At 44.3% G+C, this 20,420-nt stretch overlaps 3 protein-coding genes across 8 annotated transcripts; 2 read left to right on the forward strand and 1 right to left on the reverse strand.

The window, feature by feature from the left end:
• Nucleotides 1-931: 931 nt before the first annotated feature.
• On the forward strand, nucleotides 932-4,381 carry PHETA2 (PH domain containing endocytic trafficking adaptor 2). Of its 6 annotated transcripts, none has more exons than XM_081877676.1 (3): nucleotides 932-1,099; nucleotides 1,503-1,590; nucleotides 1,700-4,381. In XM_081877676.1, the coding sequence occupies exon 3, from the start codon at nucleotides 1,737-1,739 to the stop codon at nucleotides 2,532-2,534; it is 798 nt and encodes a 265-aa protein (XP_081733802.1). In that variant the 5' UTR covers nucleotides 932-1,099; nucleotides 1,503-1,590; nucleotides 1,700-1,736; the 3' UTR covers nucleotides 2,535-4,381. The 6 variants fall into 6 exon arrangements, with proteins under 6 accessions (XP_081733802.1, XP_081733801.1, XP_081733800.1 ...); XM_081877675.1 differs by having other exon boundaries at nucleotides 1,506-1,590; XM_081877674.1 differs by having other exon boundaries at nucleotides 935-1,099; nucleotides 1,728-4,381.
• A 700-nt stretch (nucleotides 4,382-5,081) lies between these two features.
• Nucleotides 5,082-8,215, forward strand: SMDT1 (single-pass membrane protein with aspartate rich tail 1). The gene is made up of 3 exons (XM_081877701.1): nucleotides 5,082-5,285; nucleotides 6,626-6,766; nucleotides 7,920-8,215. The coding sequence occupies exons 1-2, from the start codon at nucleotides 5,148-5,150 to the stop codon at nucleotides 6,761-6,763; spliced, it is 276 nt and encodes a 91-aa protein (XP_081733827.1). The 5' UTR covers nucleotides 5,082-5,147; the 3' UTR covers nucleotides 6,764-6,766; nucleotides 7,920-8,215.
• A 2,850-nt stretch (nucleotides 8,216-11,065) lies between these two features.
• On the reverse strand, nucleotides 11,066-14,993 carry NDUFA6 (NADH:ubiquinone oxidoreductase subunit A6). Its single transcript, XM_081877696.1, has 3 exons — nucleotides 14,821-14,993; nucleotides 12,051-12,166; nucleotides 11,066-11,272 (listed from the first exon to the last, which is right to left on the reverse strand). The coding sequence occupies exons 1-3, from the start codon at nucleotides 14,960-14,962 to the stop codon at nucleotides 11,141-11,143; spliced, it is 390 nt and encodes a 129-aa protein (XP_081733822.1). The 5' UTR covers nucleotides 14,963-14,993; the 3' UTR covers nucleotides 11,066-11,140.
• Nucleotides 14,994-20,420: the final 5,427 nt, after the last annotated feature.

The following is a 20,420-nucleotide window of genomic DNA, read 5'->3' on the forward strand; positions in this document are numbered from 1 at the left end:
ATGCCCTCTGGTGGCTATAAAGTAGCATGTATATGTTTTTAAAAGAACATTCTGCAGGTTCTTTGTTTATGTTTCGCACAACTTTAGCACCGACACGTTAGTGGCGCCGCCAATATTATACTTCCAGCTTGACCCGACCTTGGCGTTGCTGTCAAGGAAGACGCATAAGCAAGAGTGGTTATGGATGTAAGAGCCCTTGGGAGATCCTTATAAATTAGCACGATCATCAAGAAAAATTGTTGATTTCCTTGTCCTGCACTTTTTTTTGCCTTTTGCGACGAGCCCTGACCCGGCTCTTGCAAACGCTCAGGTGGAGAAATACACAATTTCTCAGTAAAAATACGATTCTTTGGGACAAAGGATCTGGGGCGCTGGGGAGCAGTGCAGATACTGGGAGAGATGTGGATGTTGACCATTGAACCCATTTCACAGATACAGATAGGTAGCCGTGTTGGTCTGCCATAGTCAAAACAAAACAAATTCCTTCCAGTAGCACCTTAAAGACCAACTAAGTCAGTTCTTGGTATGAGCTTTCGTGTGCATGCACACTTGTGTATCTGAAGAAGTGTGCATGCACACGAAAGCTCATACCAAGAACTGACTTAGTTGGTCTTTAAGGTGCTACTGGAAGGAATTTGTTCCATTTCACAGAGTTAAAGGAAAGATAGGGTCATGAAAGGCTTTGAAACATCCAAGGAAGAAGATTTAATCATAAAGGTCTGAGATGGCGAATCAAGTCTTCCGTGTCTGATTCTTCTATACGTGGCTTCCAAGACCTCAAGAGAAAAAGCAGAGCAGTAAGGGAAGGGGGAAGGAATTGGGGAATAAAAAAAAGTAAAACCTCCGCTCTGTAATGTGAGGCGGGTTGGAAAACGTGGATTGTTAAAGAGCCATCCCTGAGCTTGCTACTCCAGAAGCGATCTTGCGCTCCGGGTTTTGCATTACGAAATTGCTCTAAACCAATAATAGTCAGAGCTCCGCAGAGAAAGAGGGAGGACAAAACAAAACAGCCGCCTTAAAATCAACACATTAATTAAAGCAGGGGTAACAGGGTACGCCGAAATGGATAAAGAGGTTAGAGATCCCGCGTTGGAACAAGGTAAGGTTAGAGAGAAAAATCTGTTCCCTGGCTTTCAGAGCAGGCCTGCTCTCCCCGAGTTCAAAACCATCTCCGCAAGCTCCGTTTCTGGGAGATCCCCCCCCCACTCCACCCCACCCTGGGGACTAGGCAGGCAGCCTGAGTTCTTGGGCTTTAAAAAGATCTCCATCTCCTCCCGAGAGCTTTCTGACTCTCGAGACTCAGTTCAGTTGGCCATTAATCCAACTTGCTGTTACTCCAGTCAGCTTGATGGCTCTAGGTATAAAAAGGGGGAAACATCCGAATGTGGTTTCCATTCCAGCTTCCAGAAGAGGGTGCCGCTATTGATTAAAGAGGCGAAGATCTGCTGTTTTAATGGCAGCAAAAGCTAAGTGGAGTCTGCAACTTTTGTCCCTCGTTTTAGCAGAGCTGGGTACCTAGTGGCCTAAGACGAGACTGCAGCACACATCTATCCATGGAAGAAGGCAGATCCATCAAAATCCAGGCTTTGGGTAAGACTCTCTCTGCTCTCTCAAACAGTATAGATGAGCTGGAATATTGACTAAAATTATATTCCGGGTGTCACTGGGACTTTAAAATATCACTTTTTGGTGCAATCAGGAAACCTGTCTGTCTCTATGCTCCTCAGGGGACCCTTATGGCAATGAAGCTGAATGAGCGCTGTGTGGCACATTATGCCACTTGCGACTCTCCGGCAGACCACATGGGCTTTCTGTGCAAGCGTGTGGAACGTCGCCGCCACCACCATCACACCAGTTCCTACCACCGCTGCTGGTTCATCCTGAAAGGCAACTTGCTTTTCTACTTTGAGGAGCAGCAGAGCCGCGAACCCTTAGGTCTCATTGTGCTGGAGGGCTGCACGGTGGAGCTGTGCGAGGCCGCTGAGGAGTTTGCCTTTGCTATCCGCTTCGATGGCAGTGGTGGCAAGGCCTATGTGTTGGTTGCTGATTGCCAGGCTGCAATGGAGGTTTGGGTGAAGGCCCTTTCCAGGGCCAGCTTTGATTACATGAGGCTCGTGGTTAAAGAACTAGAGAAGCAGCTGGAGGAAGCGCGGAAGAGCTTAGTCACCTGTCACAAATCTCCAAAGAGACCTTCCTCTGCCTGGAAGCGACATCTTTCCAGTTCCACAGCAGTACCCCTCCAGGAGCATCCTGTCATCTCAGAAAATGGGTACTCCACATGGGCCAATGATTGCACTGTTGCAGGACCTGTTTTGGACCATGATGTGGGCTTTCTGAAACCCCCGCCTTTACCCCCTCGCCGAAGACCAGCTTGCAGCAGTGGAGGTGGAATGCTTGCTCCAGGCCTTGGTTCTGCTGTGCAGGAAAGCCCGGTGTCTCCAGAGACAGCCTGTTTCTCAAAGTTGCACGATTGGTACGGCCAGGAGATAGCCGAGGCGAGGATGGAATGGCTACAAAGCCAGAATGTATTGTGAACGTATTGAGGAAAGTATTTTGGGATGTGGAGAAGAGGGAGGAAAGAAAAGAGAAAAACAGATGCAAAGCAAGTTTTCACAGACCTCTTGGTGCACTTGTGGATTTGCTCTTGGCCAACAAAATTGCCAATGAACCTATATTGCTTTCTGGAATAGTGGATTGCAAATATACGTATGTTCTAGGTTACTCTCAAAATATAGTATCCCCATTGGGATCTTGGAATGCCCAGAATATCTCTGAAAATTAACCATGCACCATTTGTGTATCAAGCAGTATTAGCAAAAGGCTATGGCATACTTCTTTCGCACTGTGCTGTAAAGCTCAAGCTGCCACTCTCATGTTTTAAGGGGCTTCTTAACACATGAGAGGAATCTGAATTTCTGTTGAGCCATACAATTCAGTTAATGACATTCAATCTATATATTCCAGTTGCTTTGAGCCTTGTATTAGACTAATAATACTAATCATTTATACAGCACATTTCAAATATCCAATAATCTTTACATACATTACATAAAGGTTACTGACAACAATCTGAAAAGGTGGGCTAGTATATTTATCGCCATATGGAGAGCAAAGCAAATTGCCTAAGACCACCTCTTGCCAAGGTGAAATTTGATCCAGTAATTTCACACTATTAGTCACAGTGTTGCCCTAGAGTAGACATTACAAAATGCTTCCAAGATCCATAACTAAGGAATCCCACACTTTTAGGGCTTTCGCTACATTTTGAGTCAGTATTTGAAGATAACCTCTTCAAGAGGCAACATGACCTAAATCTGAGTAAGTGAACCAACAAATTAGGGACAGTTGCTCCCACATACTAACATCATAATGTGTGACCATTTAATGACACGGAATGCCAGCAGTGGGCAGAGCAGATGTTAGCATTGTAGTGTAGTCTAGTTTCCACATGCACTTGCACATATCTTTCTATTCAACTAGAGAAGCAAGAAGCATTATTGGAGTTCAAGAACCTGCTCTAGCCAGGTAAAAACAATCAGGGTGCAAAGCAGAGCCAGGGAGGGGTGGGGTTTGAGGAATGTTCTAAGGCCCTATGGAGAAACCTGGAGAGCCATATTTGTTCCTTGGCCCTGTTGTTCTGACCCACACAACAGTCTCCTAAGGAAGCTGCTAATGTGTACATAGCCTGATTAGGGTGAAGAACAGTATAAACCTAGACTTCTCAGCTATCTCAACTGCAATCACTGAGTTGTGAGTTTTGTAGTCATAAGTCCATGAACTTCAATTTAAAGGATGCCAATAGGCACTGGATTCATGTTCTATGGTTTCCAGTATACACTGCCTTTATATCATATTGCTGCATTCTGATTTTTGCGATCAGGTGTGTTCTTTAGCATTCTTGCACATTAGTGACTTTAACTATAACTAATTGGCCAACCAAACCACTGTTTACCAAGTCATCCTGGGCTCAGATCAGTGCTGGTAATAACCAGTTGCAACGTTCAAATGGAATGACTATCCCTGCTGGGAGGGAAGAACCACCATGTCTGTTTTTAATGAGATAAAATCAAGTTACCATGGCAAATAATATGTCACTTCCAACAGTGAAAATGATTAATGTTTTGAAGGAAGGTAGTAATATATCCACTCCAAAGAAAAAAATTCTGATCTGCAATAATGTTAGCAGCAGCCAGAATATACCTGCTAAGGTCGTACAACAAATGGAAGCTAATAACTTCATGGTGCTCTACATACACCCTTGAATTACATTTTTTTGTATGTTTGCATGGATTATGTTTTACACTTAAAACAAGAATATACACTACTATTTCAAAGTTATTTGTAGTACAAATTTATTGTTGAATAAACTTTTTAATATATATATTGTAGTGTTTGGCTGCACGGTGATGAGAATGTGTCTTGAGTTCCCTCCCTGCGTGTTCTAACATAATTAGTGTCCTGCAGGATCAGACCAAGTATTTACCTAGTCTACTCTCCAATGTACCACAGATGCCAACCAGATACCCAGTCTGGCAAGGCCTCTGCTGTTCTGTAGCCACAGCCCCCTCCACTCGTGTAGGTAACAAACTTAATTTATTTACAGATTTATATACTCTCTTCACTAAAATGGTCACAGGGTTGTTTACAAAAATAAAGGTAATGTAAAAACATGATGCACAATAAACAGAAACATTAGGATAATTCGCGAACACACACACACACATTTAACATCACAGAAATGTGATAAGCCCTTTAAAAGGAATATAAAGAGTAAAGCGGCACTTCATTGACAGGGGACCTCTCTGAATATTGGCAAAGCAAATAAACAAAGTTACAGGTAACTGGATTAGAGTTAGCAAAAGTAGGAACTACTCCTGTTTGGGGTCAAGCTAAAACATAAGATTCCTCTGTTGGGTTTTCTGAGCACTTTCGCCCTGAGGGACTTTTCAAATAGGAACCAAGAAACGACCTATCCGAGGCGATGAGAGCAATCTATATTTTCGAATCTCTGTGGCATCACTCCTGCCACGCGCGCCCTGGAGTATTTTATTCCTTCATCCTCATATCGCGAGATTTGAGAAAGCACCTCCCATCCTTCCGACACTTCGGACGCGTCGCGTCGCTATAGCGGTAGCGCTACAGAGAAGATGGCTGGGCGCCTGTGGGCAGCGGCAAGGTGCTGGGCGAGGCCCGTCGGGAACCAGAGGGGCCCCTCGGTGACCGCTGCCCCCTCGCGAAATGTCACCGTCACCCGGACTGGCGCCATCTTGCCCAAGCCCGTCAAAGTGAGTGCGCGAAGGGGAGCCCCGGGTTGCGGAGGGGAAGCGAGCTGGGAGTGAAGCCAGCCAATCGCTAATCGGGATGGGCTGCCGGGCTTGGAGGACGTGGTGTCAGCCAATGGCTTGAAAGGATTGTTGGCTTGGCAGATAGTTTGCCCAATGGATAAGGCGGCAGGGGCGGGCTTTAGAACAGAAGCACCACTAGGAAATGATCCCGTAAGGATCAGTAAGACAAGAGCCATAGGGGGATAGTGAGCGCTTACTCCCCTCTCCTGCCTGTGGGCTGGGGGGGGGGCGGGGGTCATTTATAAAAAGAAAAGGGTGTTTTTGTGTGTTTCCTTTTCCTCCTTCACCTCGGTTAAAGCCGGAAGGGGGAGACCTTTCCCATAGATCCTGCCTTCCTGCCCCATTTGTTTCTTGTCCAGGTGACAGGAAATGTTAGTAATGCGGATGACTGATACCTGGCCGACTGCTTTCATGTCAAGTTGCATTTGACAAGTATGAAGTGGGGTGGACCAGCCACTCTTTGTCAGGTGTCTGGAATGTGGACTTTCAGAGCCCCTTCCCTGCCCCCTCAGCTCAGCTTCCTGGAGAAATATTTTAAGGGAAGCCCCACATTTGGTTTTCAGAAGTTCCACAAGCACTTGTCTAGAAAATGGGGGCTGCAAGGAGGGGCAGATGAGAGAGAGTGGGTCCAAAATCGGGAGGCAAAAGGAATTGCCAGGAACCCGAGAAAAAGGGGGAGGTGAGCTAACGTGACTCATAGAATATAGGATTTTCGCTGCTATGTTCAAAATGGATTTCTGGGGCTTATAAAATAAGTTGGGCTAATCACTGCTGTGGTACACTGAGTAATGCTGTTATACAGTACTGCACTTACGTTTTCCATTATTTGAGTTTCATGCTTTGAATTGAGAGCAAAACTGTTTCGCTGGATCATTTACTACAGCAGGTTCCCCCGCCCATGAGGAAAACACTTTGGAGTATCTGATAATATGCAAACTTTTAGTTTTCCTATTTATGTATTTCGATATAAAACGTGTTGCTTGCTTAATACTAATATTCATTTTTGTTCTTTTTTTTTACTTAGCTTTTCCATATATTTGAAGACATTTTTACAAATATTTTTCTATGTGGGTTTAAACATGAATTAGTAGAACAGTAAGAATATGTGCTATTATTTATGGGTGCAAGCATTTGAAGGGTAATGGCATTTCTTTCAATCTTTCCATCAGCTCTAGACTTATGTACATTGGCAGCTTTGTAGAGATTTGTTGATGACCAACTTTTTCTGCAGGACTTGCATGGAAAGAGATATTAAACTGGTTCTCAATTAATCTCTGCAGATGCCCTTTGGTCTCCTTCGTGTGTTTGCCATTGTAATTCCCTTCCTCTATGTTGGGACACAAATCAGCAAAAACTTTGCAGCCTTGCTAGAGGAACATGATATTTTTGTACCAGAAGATGACGACGACGATGATTAATAGGTATGGCTATAGATAAAAGCAGAAACTTGATCTGAAGTTGCCCCCCCTCATTTGATGTAGGATGAGTGAAACCAGAATAAAACACTTGGGAGACAATCCTTCATTGGCAAACCTGTTAGGTCAAAACAGATACCCAGAAACAATGAACTCCAGCTATACTTAAAATTCTCATAAAATTGGTACTAACATGTGGCGTATGAATGTACAAGATACACAAGAAATGAATGTGGTTGCATCTCAACCTCTCATACGCTGTCCTACAGGTGGGGAACGTCAGGCCTGAGTGCTGAATGTACATCTTTCCAGGGCAATCCCCTCACCAGCCCTGCTCCTCATCCTTGTGCTTTTGCCTGGCTGGAATTTGTCCTTGAACTGTTAGAATGTCTGTTTGGTGAATGAAGATGGGAGGTATGGGTATGTGTAGAAACCTCTTGGTTTTTGCCTGGCTGGAATGCAGTTAGCTGCATAGAGTTGCATCCATTGCCCCATCCAGCACTGGCATGCACCCCCAAAAGCTCTTGCAAGGGAATGTGGCCTTAAGACTGAAACAGCTTCCCTACCCTGCATGTCCCTACAATGTTTGCAGTGAAGGCCATTGAGAAGCTCATCTTTTTTTATTGGAGTAGTTGCAGCAGCCTTTGAAATCTCTTCTCACCCTTATCATAGCACATATATACCCTAGATAACAATTCCTGTCCTAAAAGCACTGTTGCCTACCTTTCCTTTCCCAGTCTTTATTCCTAGTATTTTTCTTTCCCATTCTTTTATTGCTACTTTTATTCCTATATAATAAACTAAGCATATGCAGAAAGTTCTGCTTCTAATTTAGTTACTATTTTATCTTACTTTTTGTGAATATAATTTTGAAAGAATTACAGCTGACTAGACAATAAATTCATTAGGCCATGACCAAAATGTTTATACTGATTTGGCAATATCACTGTTCTATATGCTAAATACACTTGCCAATGTCACACTGAACTTGTTTTAATAAGCTGTGTGTTGTGTAGAAAGCAGCAAACAGTATGTTTATAATATGCACATGATACTGGTGTTCTGTGCCATTCTCTAATTTTTGCAAAGCTAGTATCCTACGGGTTGAACATGAGGCCAATTCTGCAGTGTGAAATAACATATTCTTGTTTCTTTACAGGGTTAAAACAGGAGAAAACAAGAGTGAAAGCCATAGACAACTATTCTGATGTCAATGTCTAGTCATGCCCCCTCTTTTCAGTTTTTAAAGAAGACATTTTGGAAGAGTTGGACCCCCATTCTACCAGTAAATGCTCTGTGCATGTGTAAATGAGGATTGGCTACATACATAGGCAGAATATACCCTTGGTTCAGCAATCATTGTATGTAACACCTAGTTTATGACAGTGCTTGGAACCCTGTTCTAATGAGTGTGAAGAAATGGTTTAGATTGCAAATAAAGTGTAACAGACCAAGGCTTGCATCTCTTCTTTAAATTGTCCTAGGCTGCATGCAGGGATCCAAGTGTGATTAAGTATTATTACACCATACCTTTGCTGAAAAGCATTAATAATTTCAATTCCCTTTCACCCCTTTACATCTTTTTTTTTTTTGAAACTGCAAATTCTGTGCTTAACAGAAAAAGTAACTTTATTTAACTCTGCTAGACTGACTTGCTCCAAAAAAAGAAGCAGCAGCACAAATACTTCTTTTTTTAATCCTGATATCTAATAGTGAGAAGAAGCCCTTTGATGTCAGGCACTGTTTTATTTTGGTGTACAGTAAATGATTATGCCATAACTTTTTGAACTTGACATGTTACAGTATTGATTGATAAGTGGTATCTTGAGTTCATGACACCTTCCAAAGTTCAGAGATGCATGCAAGTCTAAGTTCTGATAAAATTAACTTAACATTTGGCAAAGAGGAATTGCTTCCTGTATCATCAATTTACCTAAACATTATTTTTATTTGTACCACATGTTTTTTCTTATGCTCTGAAGGTCAATGGGATTAGAGTCTGTGGATTCAAAAATGGACTGTCACTTTTCAGTACGCATGCCTCATTCAGCCCTGGCTTATGCCATGTTTGATAGCCCTGCTATGAAATAATTGTACGTATGATCCTACTTGCATAATTTGTACAGAACAGGATTTTGTATTCTTGAACATTGTTCAGAGCAATTGGGGACGTTACTACTCTCTTATTTCTGAAAAAGAGGATTTTCTTGTGGGAGCTTTTGAAGAAGGAACAACTAGAGGGCACAGCAGTGCTGCTGCATGCAGTTCTACCACAGGAGGGCTCCCTTGCGTAGAAGGAAGGAATACAGTACAGTCATACCTCAAGTTGAATGCGCTTCGGGTTGAGCGCGTTCGAGCTGCACCCAGCGGCAACCTGGAAGTAACAGAGCGTGTTACTTCCGGGTTTCACCGCTTGCGCATGCGCAGACGCTCAAAATGATGTCATGCGCTGTAGTGGCGAAACGCGATCCGTGCATGCGCAGATGCACCGTCACGTTCCGTTCGGGACGCGAACGGGGCTCCAGAACGGATCCAGTTCACATCCTGAGGTACCACTTTATTAAATAACCATGAAAGTTGGGTTATGGAGCATTAAACTACTTGCATAATAGGTGTCATTTTTTTACACTTGTATTTGGGATGGTTGGAATAGGGCTCAGCTTTCTTAGACGGAATGAAGGGGGAGGAAGCCCCAAAATAACTCTCCTGGCAAGCAAAGGAAATTTTTGGAAGCCTTAGGCTACAAACTCATAAGTGTAATCAAGGCGGCTTAATAGCTAGCTGCTTTCTGGTTGCTGAATTAAAGAAATGTTTCTGCAAGGCAGGTAGAAGACTCAAAAGCCTAAGAAATCATTCCTCAGGAAAGTGCCAGTGTGGTAATAGTATTTCAAGGGCAGTAACAGAAATTAGGCAAAACTATCTGCACAAAGAAAGCAGGCAGGATAATAGTGAGCTATTTATTTGCTGCCAGATTATTCTCAAGATTGCTCAGGTTTGGCTTACGAGTCTTTCCAAGGGCAGGGGCACCCAGGCTGTAGAGTTAACAGTTGGATTGCTAAAACCACTCACCAGTTTAGTGCTGTTTTACTTAATGGTATTACAGTAAATGTATTATACACTCATGGTAAGGCAAGACACCCAGTACCCAGTGGGTTCCAGGTTTTCTGGGGGAGGACTCCGGGAAGCAAGAAAAGCCCATTGTAATACATCAACTGCCTTTTGATAGCCCAAGGGTTACCACTTATGTTTTAAGCGTTTGGAAAACTCCATTAACGTGTTCCAGGTTTCTCTTTCTGGAAAAATACATGTTCAACTATTAATAGTACATTCTTGAACCAAATCTTTATGATTTTATCGGAGCCAATGCATCCTGGATTGAAGTACATATGGTAAAAGGTAAAGGACCCCTGGATGGTTAAGTCCAGTCAAAGGTGACTATGGGTTGCGGCACTCATCTTGCTTCAGGCCAAGAGAGTCAGTGTTTGTCCAGACAGCTTTCCGGGTCATGTGGCCCTCATGACTAAACTGCTTCTGGCGCAACTGAATACCATGACGGAAGCCAGAGCACACAGAAACGCTGTTTACCTTCCCGCTACAGCAGTACCTATTTATCTACTTGCACTAGTGTGCTTTCGAAATGCTAGGTTGGCAGAAATTGGGAAAGTGCAACGGGAGGTCACCCTATTGTGTGGATTCAAACCACTGAACCTCCAATCGGCAAGCCCAAGAGGCTCAGTGGCTTAGACCACAGTGCCGCCTGTGTCCCGTGAAAGTACATATACAGTGGTACCTCTACTTGAGTTCACCTCCGATTACATATCATTTGGATTACGTATGCAGCAAACCCGGAAGTATTTTTCCAGGTTTCGCCGCATGCACGTGTGCAGAAGCACCCTACGCACCATGCGCAGAAGCAGCACCTCCGGTTGCGAATTCCTCGGGATGCGACCGGAGCTCTGGAACGGATCCCGTTTGCAACCGGAGGTACCACTGTATTCTACTATTGAACACAATCTTTCCCACACAGACTTCTAACCTCTTTGTTCTTTTGAGTACCGAATCATTTTAACTTTATTCAAATGGGACTAACTTTGAAGTCTATGTGCATAGGACTCCAGCATGTTTTTTAGGTACTCCAGTACTGTTTTTTAGGTACCAGTTTCAACAAGGGTACTGCACACCCAGGCTATCATAAGCAGATCATGCATGAAAGGAATCAAGAATGGCTGAAGCATCTGCACCAAGAATTCAGAACCAGTATGGAACAGAGAGTACCAGCATGGCTACCTCCCATCTGAAGAGCTCTTCAATATACAGGGCTTTATTTGGAACAGAAGCAGATGAACACACAGTATCACAACTCCACAAAGTTCATTTAGTTCATGGGTCATGGCCTGCATAGAACTTGGACAGGAAGTCCTTGGGTCGTGGCGATTCTGTCTCATGAAAATACCTCATTAAATGGGTCCGTTGTTTCCATACGTGAATAGTCTCTTGGAGTTCCATTTTCCCCTATATCAGACAGAAAAGGAAGAAAGGTGTTTAAATTGGCCTGTTACTACAATAATTTATAATGCTAATACAGGGTAGGCACAACTATCAGGTTTCTATGAAATTGGGATTTTTAAGAACCAAATTAGTGGACATAACATGACAGTGGAGGTTTGTTGTGAAACCCTTGCATTACATGCTGTATGCTTGAAGAAATATATAGTGAGCTGTAGGCAAAGGTATTGTCCTAATCACATTGCTACTGACTCAAAATACTTTTAAAGATTGGGGGCAAGGCAGACACAGCAGATAGGGAGGTATTTTAAAAGATTCTGCCACTTCAGATTTAGATTTGGACAGATTCCTTTGGTATATAGTAAAACTATAGTCTCATATGCTCCATGATGGTGGCACTACTGTACCGTAAAGAAGGCCTAACTGATCAGCACTCTGGGGCAAGCCAGTTGTGCCAGGGAGGACATAAGCAGGCTCTCCCAAGTCTCCCCTAAGTTACCTAAATTTGGATAAGACCACATGAATATGGATTGTTTCTGTGATGACACAGCGTTTGAAACCCCACGTTTAGAGACGCACCTATGTTGCAAGACACAGTTTACCTTTCATAAAGAAAAAGTCATGTATCATTTATGATGGAAAGAGGCATTCTCTTAAGTCTATTATGGGCTTTCACCCCCTTCTCCATTTCTACAGGGGTCTGAAAACTACTTTTGCTTTTTATCTCTATATACCAGACATCCTATGCTTGCTTTGAATTTAAGGCAAATGTTACTTAATTTACCTTAATAACGAGCATATCAATAACTCGAGGGTCTGTGGCATGGGCATTCTTCATGAACAACTCTCGCACCTTATCCCGGCCCTGTTTCACTGAGATGTCCAGCTGGTATAGATGCACTAGATGATAAGCAAAAAATAATAATGGGTGAGAAAATGAGTGTTAGGTCTTAACTTAAAAAGTTACTTTTTACACATTTACTGCCTCCAATTGAACACAGTTCAACTAGTGGGCTGTTTTGTTCCATTCCATGGAAAGCGAGCTCTAATTAAACGGAAGATCTAATAGGTGTTAACAACCCATTAAGTTACAGGAAAGACAAAAGCCCACAGCTGTCATGAGCAAGGTCCTTCAAGCTTTCGTGACATATAACTGTTACTCCCAGCTTGTAGTGTGAACCAACACCATTCTCCATAAGAACCACCCCATACATGCCACCAGGGTTGGCACCAGTGGCATACAGTCCATGGAACGGAGGAACTAGCCTAATCCCCAAAGTTCCTGGTAAAATATTCACACACCTCCCTCCATGCTCCCTCCTCCTTCCTTCTCTTCCTCCAGCCCTCTTTGAACTTTACTTGCTTAGCCTCTTTCTTTGTTTAGCTGCTCTACTCAAGCTGCTCAAGAGGGTTGCACTCCTTGCACGGAGCTACACTCTTTGTAGTCCTTTGTCCTGGTTGGTGTCAGCACATGCCCAGATGCGTAGGGAAGTGGATTCTTGATCCAAGCCTCTCTAACAGACACACGGTATGCTCATTAGGTAGAAAACACGAGAGGGGGACTCTAAGAATCCACTTTCCTCCTCATCCGAGCATGCACTGCCCATGCTTTGCTACGCACTCTACAGATAGTGTGGGCGACGCTTAATCAGAGGACGACCATGAAGGTAAGCAACTTTGTGCAACTCGTTGCCACCCTCCCCGGATCCCAGCTTTGCAAGGCAGCCAGGGGGGCATAGTGGCAACCCTGCAATAGCTGGGAAAAGGAGCACCTCGAAGGCTGGCCTCAGCCTCAGGAGCCACCCTTCCTCTGCCTGGGTGGGCAGCACAGTTATCAGGTCTCGTTCGGCGGCTTGGCTCGAGCAGCTTGGGCCGGAGAGAACGCTGGTGAGTGGGGCTGTGAGGGAGACAGGCACAGCTTCTCTCCCGGGCATGTGTAGGGCGGCCGGATAATCCTCCAGGCCTGGCCATGGATAGGGCATCTTTCCCGCTCTGTCTGCGTCTTGAAAAATGCAGCTCTTGCGTCAACATTTGGAGATGCTGGATTTTAAAAGTCCTTCAATCCCAATTGCAGGGTGCAGAGGACAGGGTGATGCAGCTGGGACCCCTTCCCCACACAAAACCAGGTTGAAGAAGAGCTTGCACCATTGCAAAGCTCAGCAAATAGGAGTGGGCAGCTGGATTCGCAGCCCAATCCTCTTCATGTTTACTCAGAAGTAGCCCCCCTTCGGCTCAATAGCACTTCCCTTCCTCCAGGTTGCAGCCAGGATCAATGGGGAGCAGCTCCTTGGGTTTATTTTGTAAAAGACTTGAGCTTTGTGCCAGAAAGCAAGCAATTCCCAACAAGATCTAAACTGCCTATGCCAAACAGCGCCCAGCAACAGCACAGCCCACAGCACGCAAAACATCCGATGTGATGCACGTGGGGCAGAGACCACTTCCCACCCTGAAGGTAAAAAACAGTGCCTTCTTTTTGTTGAGGCACCCAGATGCTGCCTTCCCCAACCATGCAGAGGCCAGCCAGGGGACCCCAACCATCACCACTTAGGGGATGAGGAGGAGAAAGGGCACAGAACAACCCTGATGTCACAAGCAGGTCTTTATAAAGGGGCTCTTTTTAAGAACTGTACATTTTTATGGTAGCTGATACAGTGCAGGAGTAGCTGTTTAAATAATAATAATAATAATAATAATAATAATCAGGCAGCTTGAGTTTGAAGGGGGGAATTCAGCCTTTACATAGCTGCCACAGCTGCATCCTTAGCAGCGGCTCTTGAGTAAACCTCATGTTTGTCCTCCTACCCTTACCCTGCCCCCTGGAGTGGGTGCACATTGGCGCCCTAATTCATGGGTAGGCAAACTAAGGCCCGGAGGCCAGATCCAGCCCAATCGCCTTCTAAATCCAGCCCACGGACGGTCCGGGAAATGGCATATTTTTACATGAGTAGAATGTGTGCTTTTATTTAAAATGCATCTCTGGGTTATTTGTGGCGCATAGGAATTCATTCATTCTTATTATTTTCAAAATACAGTCTGCCGCCCCCCCCCCAAGGTCTGAGGGACAGTGGACCTGCCCTCTGCTGATAAAGTCTGCTGACCCCTGGCCTAATTGTTCCCCTACCACAAATGTCACCGCAGGCCACTGGTGGGCAGATATCCTGAATGGATCAAAGGCACACCATCTTAGTATCATATAACCGCCGCTAACGCTGAACCAACCCTTCTTTGGGTACTCGCAGTCGCTAGTGAAGATCAGGGTGCCAACTACATCCATGGCAGGATGCGCCGGAGGCTGGGATGGCGGGACCCGAAGTGTCAGAGAGGAGGTGACACGAGTGGGAAGTGGGGAAGCAGTCGAAGCAGGGAAGCCTTCCCGGCCCTTGATTTAGTTCTGAGCAGGCCACTCTCTCGACAGCGGCCTCAAAGGAAAGGGAGTCCGGGGAAGCGGGGAAATCGGGGGAGGGGGCGCAGCCCGCGACGCCGCCCTCCCGCCCGTCCCCCTCGGGACGCGACCTTGAGGCGGAGGTCGCTCGCCTGCAGCCGCGCCTCCTCACCAGCGTTTGGTATTTCTCGGTACCAAGCCCTATACAGTTCTCGCACGCGCCGTTTGGCCTCCGCCAAGTCCCGGCTGAAGATCGGCTTGACAGCTGCCCTCGCGGCCGCCGCCGCTACCTTCCCGGCTCCGGGCGCCGCCATCTTGCTCGGCCTGATACGCCCCGCCTACCCATACCCGCGCGGATGTTTTCTGTACAGAGTTCGAGGGCGCTCGAGTGCCATTGGCTGAGAGCTGTGCTGTTTCTTCAAGGCTCGCCAGCCATTGGGCGGTGGGAAGGGTGGACTGGCGAAGCCTTCCGGGTTTCGTCCTTGAGGATCGGGGTCGCGCGCTCTTTCTTCTTGGTTTCATTATCACCAATTGAATGAAATGTTTAAATAAAAGATAAAGAAAAAAGGTTTTTCAGAAGATGGTTCGAAATTCAAAAGAACTCCATTATGAAATAATGAGAAATTAGTCTCAAAGATTTATAAAATTTTTATAGAGTTGGCAACAAAAGATGAGATGATAAAAGCAATTATAACTCATTGGGCAATTGATATTGGCCACAATACATATAGAAATGAGAGTTTGGTAGAGATTATGTATAACGCTGTGGGTTAAACCACAGAGCCTAGGAATTGCTGATCAGAAGGTTGGCGGTTTGAATCCCTGTGACGGGGTGAGCTCCCATTGCTCGGTCCCTGCTCCTGCCAACCTAGCAGTTCGAAAGCACATCAAAGTGCAAGTAGATTAATAGGTACCGCTCCGGCAGGAAGGTAAACGGGGTTTCCGTGTGCTGCTCTGGTTTGCCAGAAGCGGCTTAGTCATGCTGGCCACATGACCCAGAAGCTGTACTCCCGCTCCTTTGGCCAATAAAGTGAGATGAGCTACACACTAAAGGAAAATCTATAGATGATGTATAGATGGTATTTGACTCCAAGCAAACTCTTAAATATGTTTTTTAAAAGGATCCAAATTAAGCTGGAAATGCCAAACGATAGAGGGCACCTTCTTTCACACATAGTGGTTGTGTAAGCAGGCCAAAAAGTATGGGAAATGATTTACATAGAACTAAAAATATTTCTATGTATATTAGCATGCCAACAAAGGTCCGTATAGTAAAAGCTATGGTTTTCCCAGTAGTGATGTATGGAAGTGAAAGCTGGACTGTAAAGAAGGCTGATCACAGAAGAATTGATGCTTTTGAATTATGGTGCTGGAGGAGACTCTTGAGAGTCCAATGGACTGCAAGAAGATCAAACCTCTCCATTCTTAAAGAAATCAGCCCTGAGTGCTCACTGTAAGGACAGATTGTGAAGCTGAGGCTCCAATACTTTGGCCATCTCATGAGAAGAGAAGACTCCCTGGAAAAGACCCTGATGTTGGGAAAGAGAAGGAGAAGGGGACGACAGAGGACGAGATGGCTGGATAGTGTTCTCAAAGACAGAAGTGCCTGGCGTGCTCTAGTCTATGGGGTCACGAAGAGTCGGACACGACTAAACGACTAAAACAACAACAACAAAAACATTTTAAGGATTACCACCACCCCCCCAAAAAAAAAACCCAGAGGCCTTTCTTTTAAGAATAATGGTGAAATTCCTGAGAAGGTACTTTGTTTCTTCCTCTATGCAACCACCACTGCAGGAATCATATATGCACAAATATGGAAAGAGAAAGAAACCCCAGCAAAAGAAGAGTGGTAGTTTAACTAGAGTATGTGGAGCTAGCTACGATGACAGCAAAAATAAGATATCAAGAAGAGACAAAGATAAGGAAGTAGTGGAAACACTGGAGAGTAGCTAAAGAGGTATAAATAAACTTTCAAGTAGGAATGACCATGTGAGAGCTGTAAGCAGCAAATAGGATAATGGGTAGGTTGATAATGGGTGGTGTAAGAGGATATGCAGCATAATAAGGAATAAATCAGAGGCCATGGAGGGACTGATGGGGAAGTTGCAAATTATGAGTCAAATAAAGATATTCATAGAATGTATGTACCAAACAATAGAAAATGCATTAATAATAATAAAAAAAAAGAAATAGTCAAATAAAAGTTTGGTGGATGCCAAAAATGCCATTGTAAAAGACGGCAGAACTCCACTGAAGTACGGCCTATTGGAGCATGGCAGAAAAGAAAACTGAAAAGGAGGGGCTTACGCACTTAGCTGGACACATGTTGGAAGCTGGTTGATCCATGTACCTCTTATCCTTGACCAGAATCCAAGACCATCCTTGTATTCCATATCTCTCTGAAAGTGATCGTCTTCCAAACCATCTATCAGAGTTGTATAACCCTCATCAGAGGATTCTCTCTCTCTTTTTAGAATAATATTTATTCAGGTTTTAAAACATTACAAAAAAACAACAACAGAAAACACAATACAAAAAAACAAGACATTTCCAAGAAAAAATGCAAAAAACAAAAAAACAAAAAAACAAAAACAGATAAAAAGGAAAAAAATAATAATTAGAAAATACATACAATCAAAACAGGAAAAAACAAGTTAAACCTTTACATAATTTTCTTTCTATGACTTACCGTATTTTTCGCTCTATAACATGCACCTGACCATAACACACACATCGTTTTTAGAGGAGGAAAACAAGGGGAAAAAACATTCTGAATGAAACAGTGGATGTATCATTTTTGGGCTTCATGCTGTGGCCACAGACATGTGATCTGATGGTGAATTTGGGGTGACCCAATGCCAAAATCCTGAGAATTCCTGTGGATCCATGCTTTGTAACCACGTTTTTGCACCATTGCAGCCCCAGGCAACAGTGGGTGTGTGATTTTTTTGGTGCAGGCTGTAGCCATGGACACGCTATGTGATCTGATGGTGAATTTGGGGTGACCCAATGCAAGGATCCTGAGAATCCCTGTGGATCCATGCTTTTTAACCACATTTTTGCACCATTGCAGCCCCAGGCAACAGTGGGTGCGTGATTTTTTTGGTGCAGGCTGTAGCCATGGACATGCTATGTGATCTGATGGTGAATTTGGGGTGACCCAATGCAAAGATCCTGAGGATCCATGTGGATCCATGCTTTTTAACCACATTTTTGCACCATTGCAGCCCCAGGCAACAGTAGGTGTGTGATTTTTTTGGTGCAGGCTGTAGCCATGGACATGGTGAATTTGGGGTGACCCAATGCAAAGATCCTGAGGATCCATGTGGATCCATGCTTTTTAACCACGTTTTTGCACCATTGCAGCCCCAGGCAACAGTGGGTGCGTGATTTTTTTGGTGCAGGCTGTAGCCATGGACATGCTATGTGATCTGATGGTGAATTTGGGGTGACCCAATGCAAAGATCCTGAGGATCCATGTGGATCTATGCTTTGTAACCACATTTTAAGTGGGGAGCGAAGGAAAAACAAAGAAGGGACATTAGAGGGGTGTGCAGAGAAGCAGCTGGCTAAGAATGCAGGAGAGGGATTTAACGGGTTGGAGGAAAGAAAGGCAAAAGTTTTCCCCAACCCAAGCAAGCCATCTATCTATCTATCTATCTATCTATCTATCTATCTATCTATCTATCTCTCCCTCCCTCCCTCCCTCCCTCCCTCCCCCTCTCTCTCTCCCTCCCCCCTCTCTCTCCCTCTCCCCCAGCAGCACCGGAGCACAGAGAGAAATTCCCCTCTGCTTGCCTGGAGGGGAGGGGCTTTCCCTGTTCTTTGTTCCGTTTCAGCAAACACAGCAACGAAACAGAGGAGGGTGGGCAGTAAGACCCTGAGGCAGAATGCAGGAAAGCTGCCGCTTCCTCTTTTCAAATTTCCCTTCTCCGTGAAGCGCCGCGATTTGATTTTTGCCTGATTTTTTGGCTCCAGGGACCACACATTCGCTCTATAACACGCACAGACATTTCCCCTTCCTTTTTAGGATAAAAAATCTGCGTGTTATAGAGGGGAAAATACGGTATTTCCTTGACCTCCTCACACCTCCCCTCTTTGTTTTCTAGTTCAAATAGATATTTCAGCAAATCCTTCATCTTTATTTTTATCCTAATAATTTATCTTAATATACTGTAATTTTCCATTCTCTCTTTCACCAATTAGCCATCCACTTTTACTTTATTTAATCTTATTTCTCATTAAAACTGATATATTTAAACCTATTCTCTTAAGACATTTCCCCTAGGGTCATAAAAATTCCATTCCACGATTTCTCCATCTCTCATTAAAAGCAATTAAAAAAAAAAAAATTCTCAATATATACACTTTAAATTCCCAATTTTCTTTCACCGACTCCCCTCCCCGGTCTCGGCCCCTGCCAACAGTTCCATCGGCTTACAACAGTCCATCAACCTGGACATCTCAAATCCGAGGCTCTTAAGTCTTTTTCATGTCCCATCTGCCGATCCTCTTGATAATCTTTAATATTAAGAAGCAATTCTCGGGGGAGCTCCAACCCAATGGTGGTCATATTCCTTCTTAACAAGTCTGCCAGATTTCCATAATTAAAGATAGGGCCCATAAAGTATTCCCAATCTTGTTTCACACTTCTTCCGAGACCAAAGACCCCAGAAACTTCGGTCCCCTCCTGGCTCAAATTCATATCCCAAAAGTCATTTGATCCCCACATAGGGTATCTCTCCACTTTTCATTTTCCAAATCAAGCCAGGCTCCCATCTCCCAAAACTGGCTTCTCCTAATTACAGTCATGTAAGGCCTCAACTTGTAATCCTCCAATTGTCTCTGTAGGGTTAAAGCTCCCCCTTGCATCACTTTAACAACAACTTTCTCCTCTGGTTCTTCAATTTGTTCAGTTGAGAAAGATTCTTGTGCCGGATTCTTGTCGACTTCTTTACTAATGCCCACTTTTGTTCCCAAAATATCAACGCTGGTAGCCATGGCATCTATCTGTTCATGCAGCTTTCCCAACAGATAAAATGTCCTATTCAATTCAAGCGTAACTTTTTTCTCCACCGACATCCTTGAAATGTCCAAGGTCAAAGCTAATTTCTCAGAGTTTTTATCTTTAGGCTAATTTCCCAGCTGCATTCTTGTGACAATGTCCCAAAACTCCCTCTAGAGGAAAGCAGTCTATCAATCCTTCCAGCACAGTCCCAAAAGTCTCAAAAGTAAATTAATAACAATTCCAGTTACCTTTCCTTCTTTTTAAACGCAGAAATGGACGATGGAAACAAAGTCTTTCTTTGTATCTTAACAGCTAGCTGTCAAATTTGACAGCTGTCAAACCTTTCTATTCACCGTCGATGGGCTCCTCGAGGACCTCTCCCGGGTTTGGAGACGTGACGCTTCAGTTCCTAAATTTTACCTTCTCCAGCAGGCTTCCCCTGCTTCCAAAGGGAGTGTAAGTAATAATTTCAATCACTGAAGTTTTAATCCTTTACGTAGAACTTTCCAATACCTTAGTTAACAAACTCTTTGCTTCAGTCTATTTACAGAGGGGGGAGGTGGACTTCCTGTTTAGACCTTCCCCCGTTCCTTGCCAAATTAAATTGTTTTAAAAACCTAATTTCCTGTTCTACTCATGGGTTGTTGTTTGAAATCCAATTGTCCACAAGAAAAAGTCAGTGCTCTCCGGCAACGGCTGTGCGGCTTCACTCCGTAAAAATAGTGGTCAATTCAAAACACCGCGCTGCTTACCCCACGTCG

This window comes from Podarcis erhardii, assembly GCF_964252035.2.
Source record: "Podarcis erhardii genome assembly, chromosome: 10".
Taxonomy (NCBI): Eukaryota; Metazoa; Chordata; class Lepidosauria; order Squamata; family Lacertidae; genus Podarcis; species Podarcis erhardii.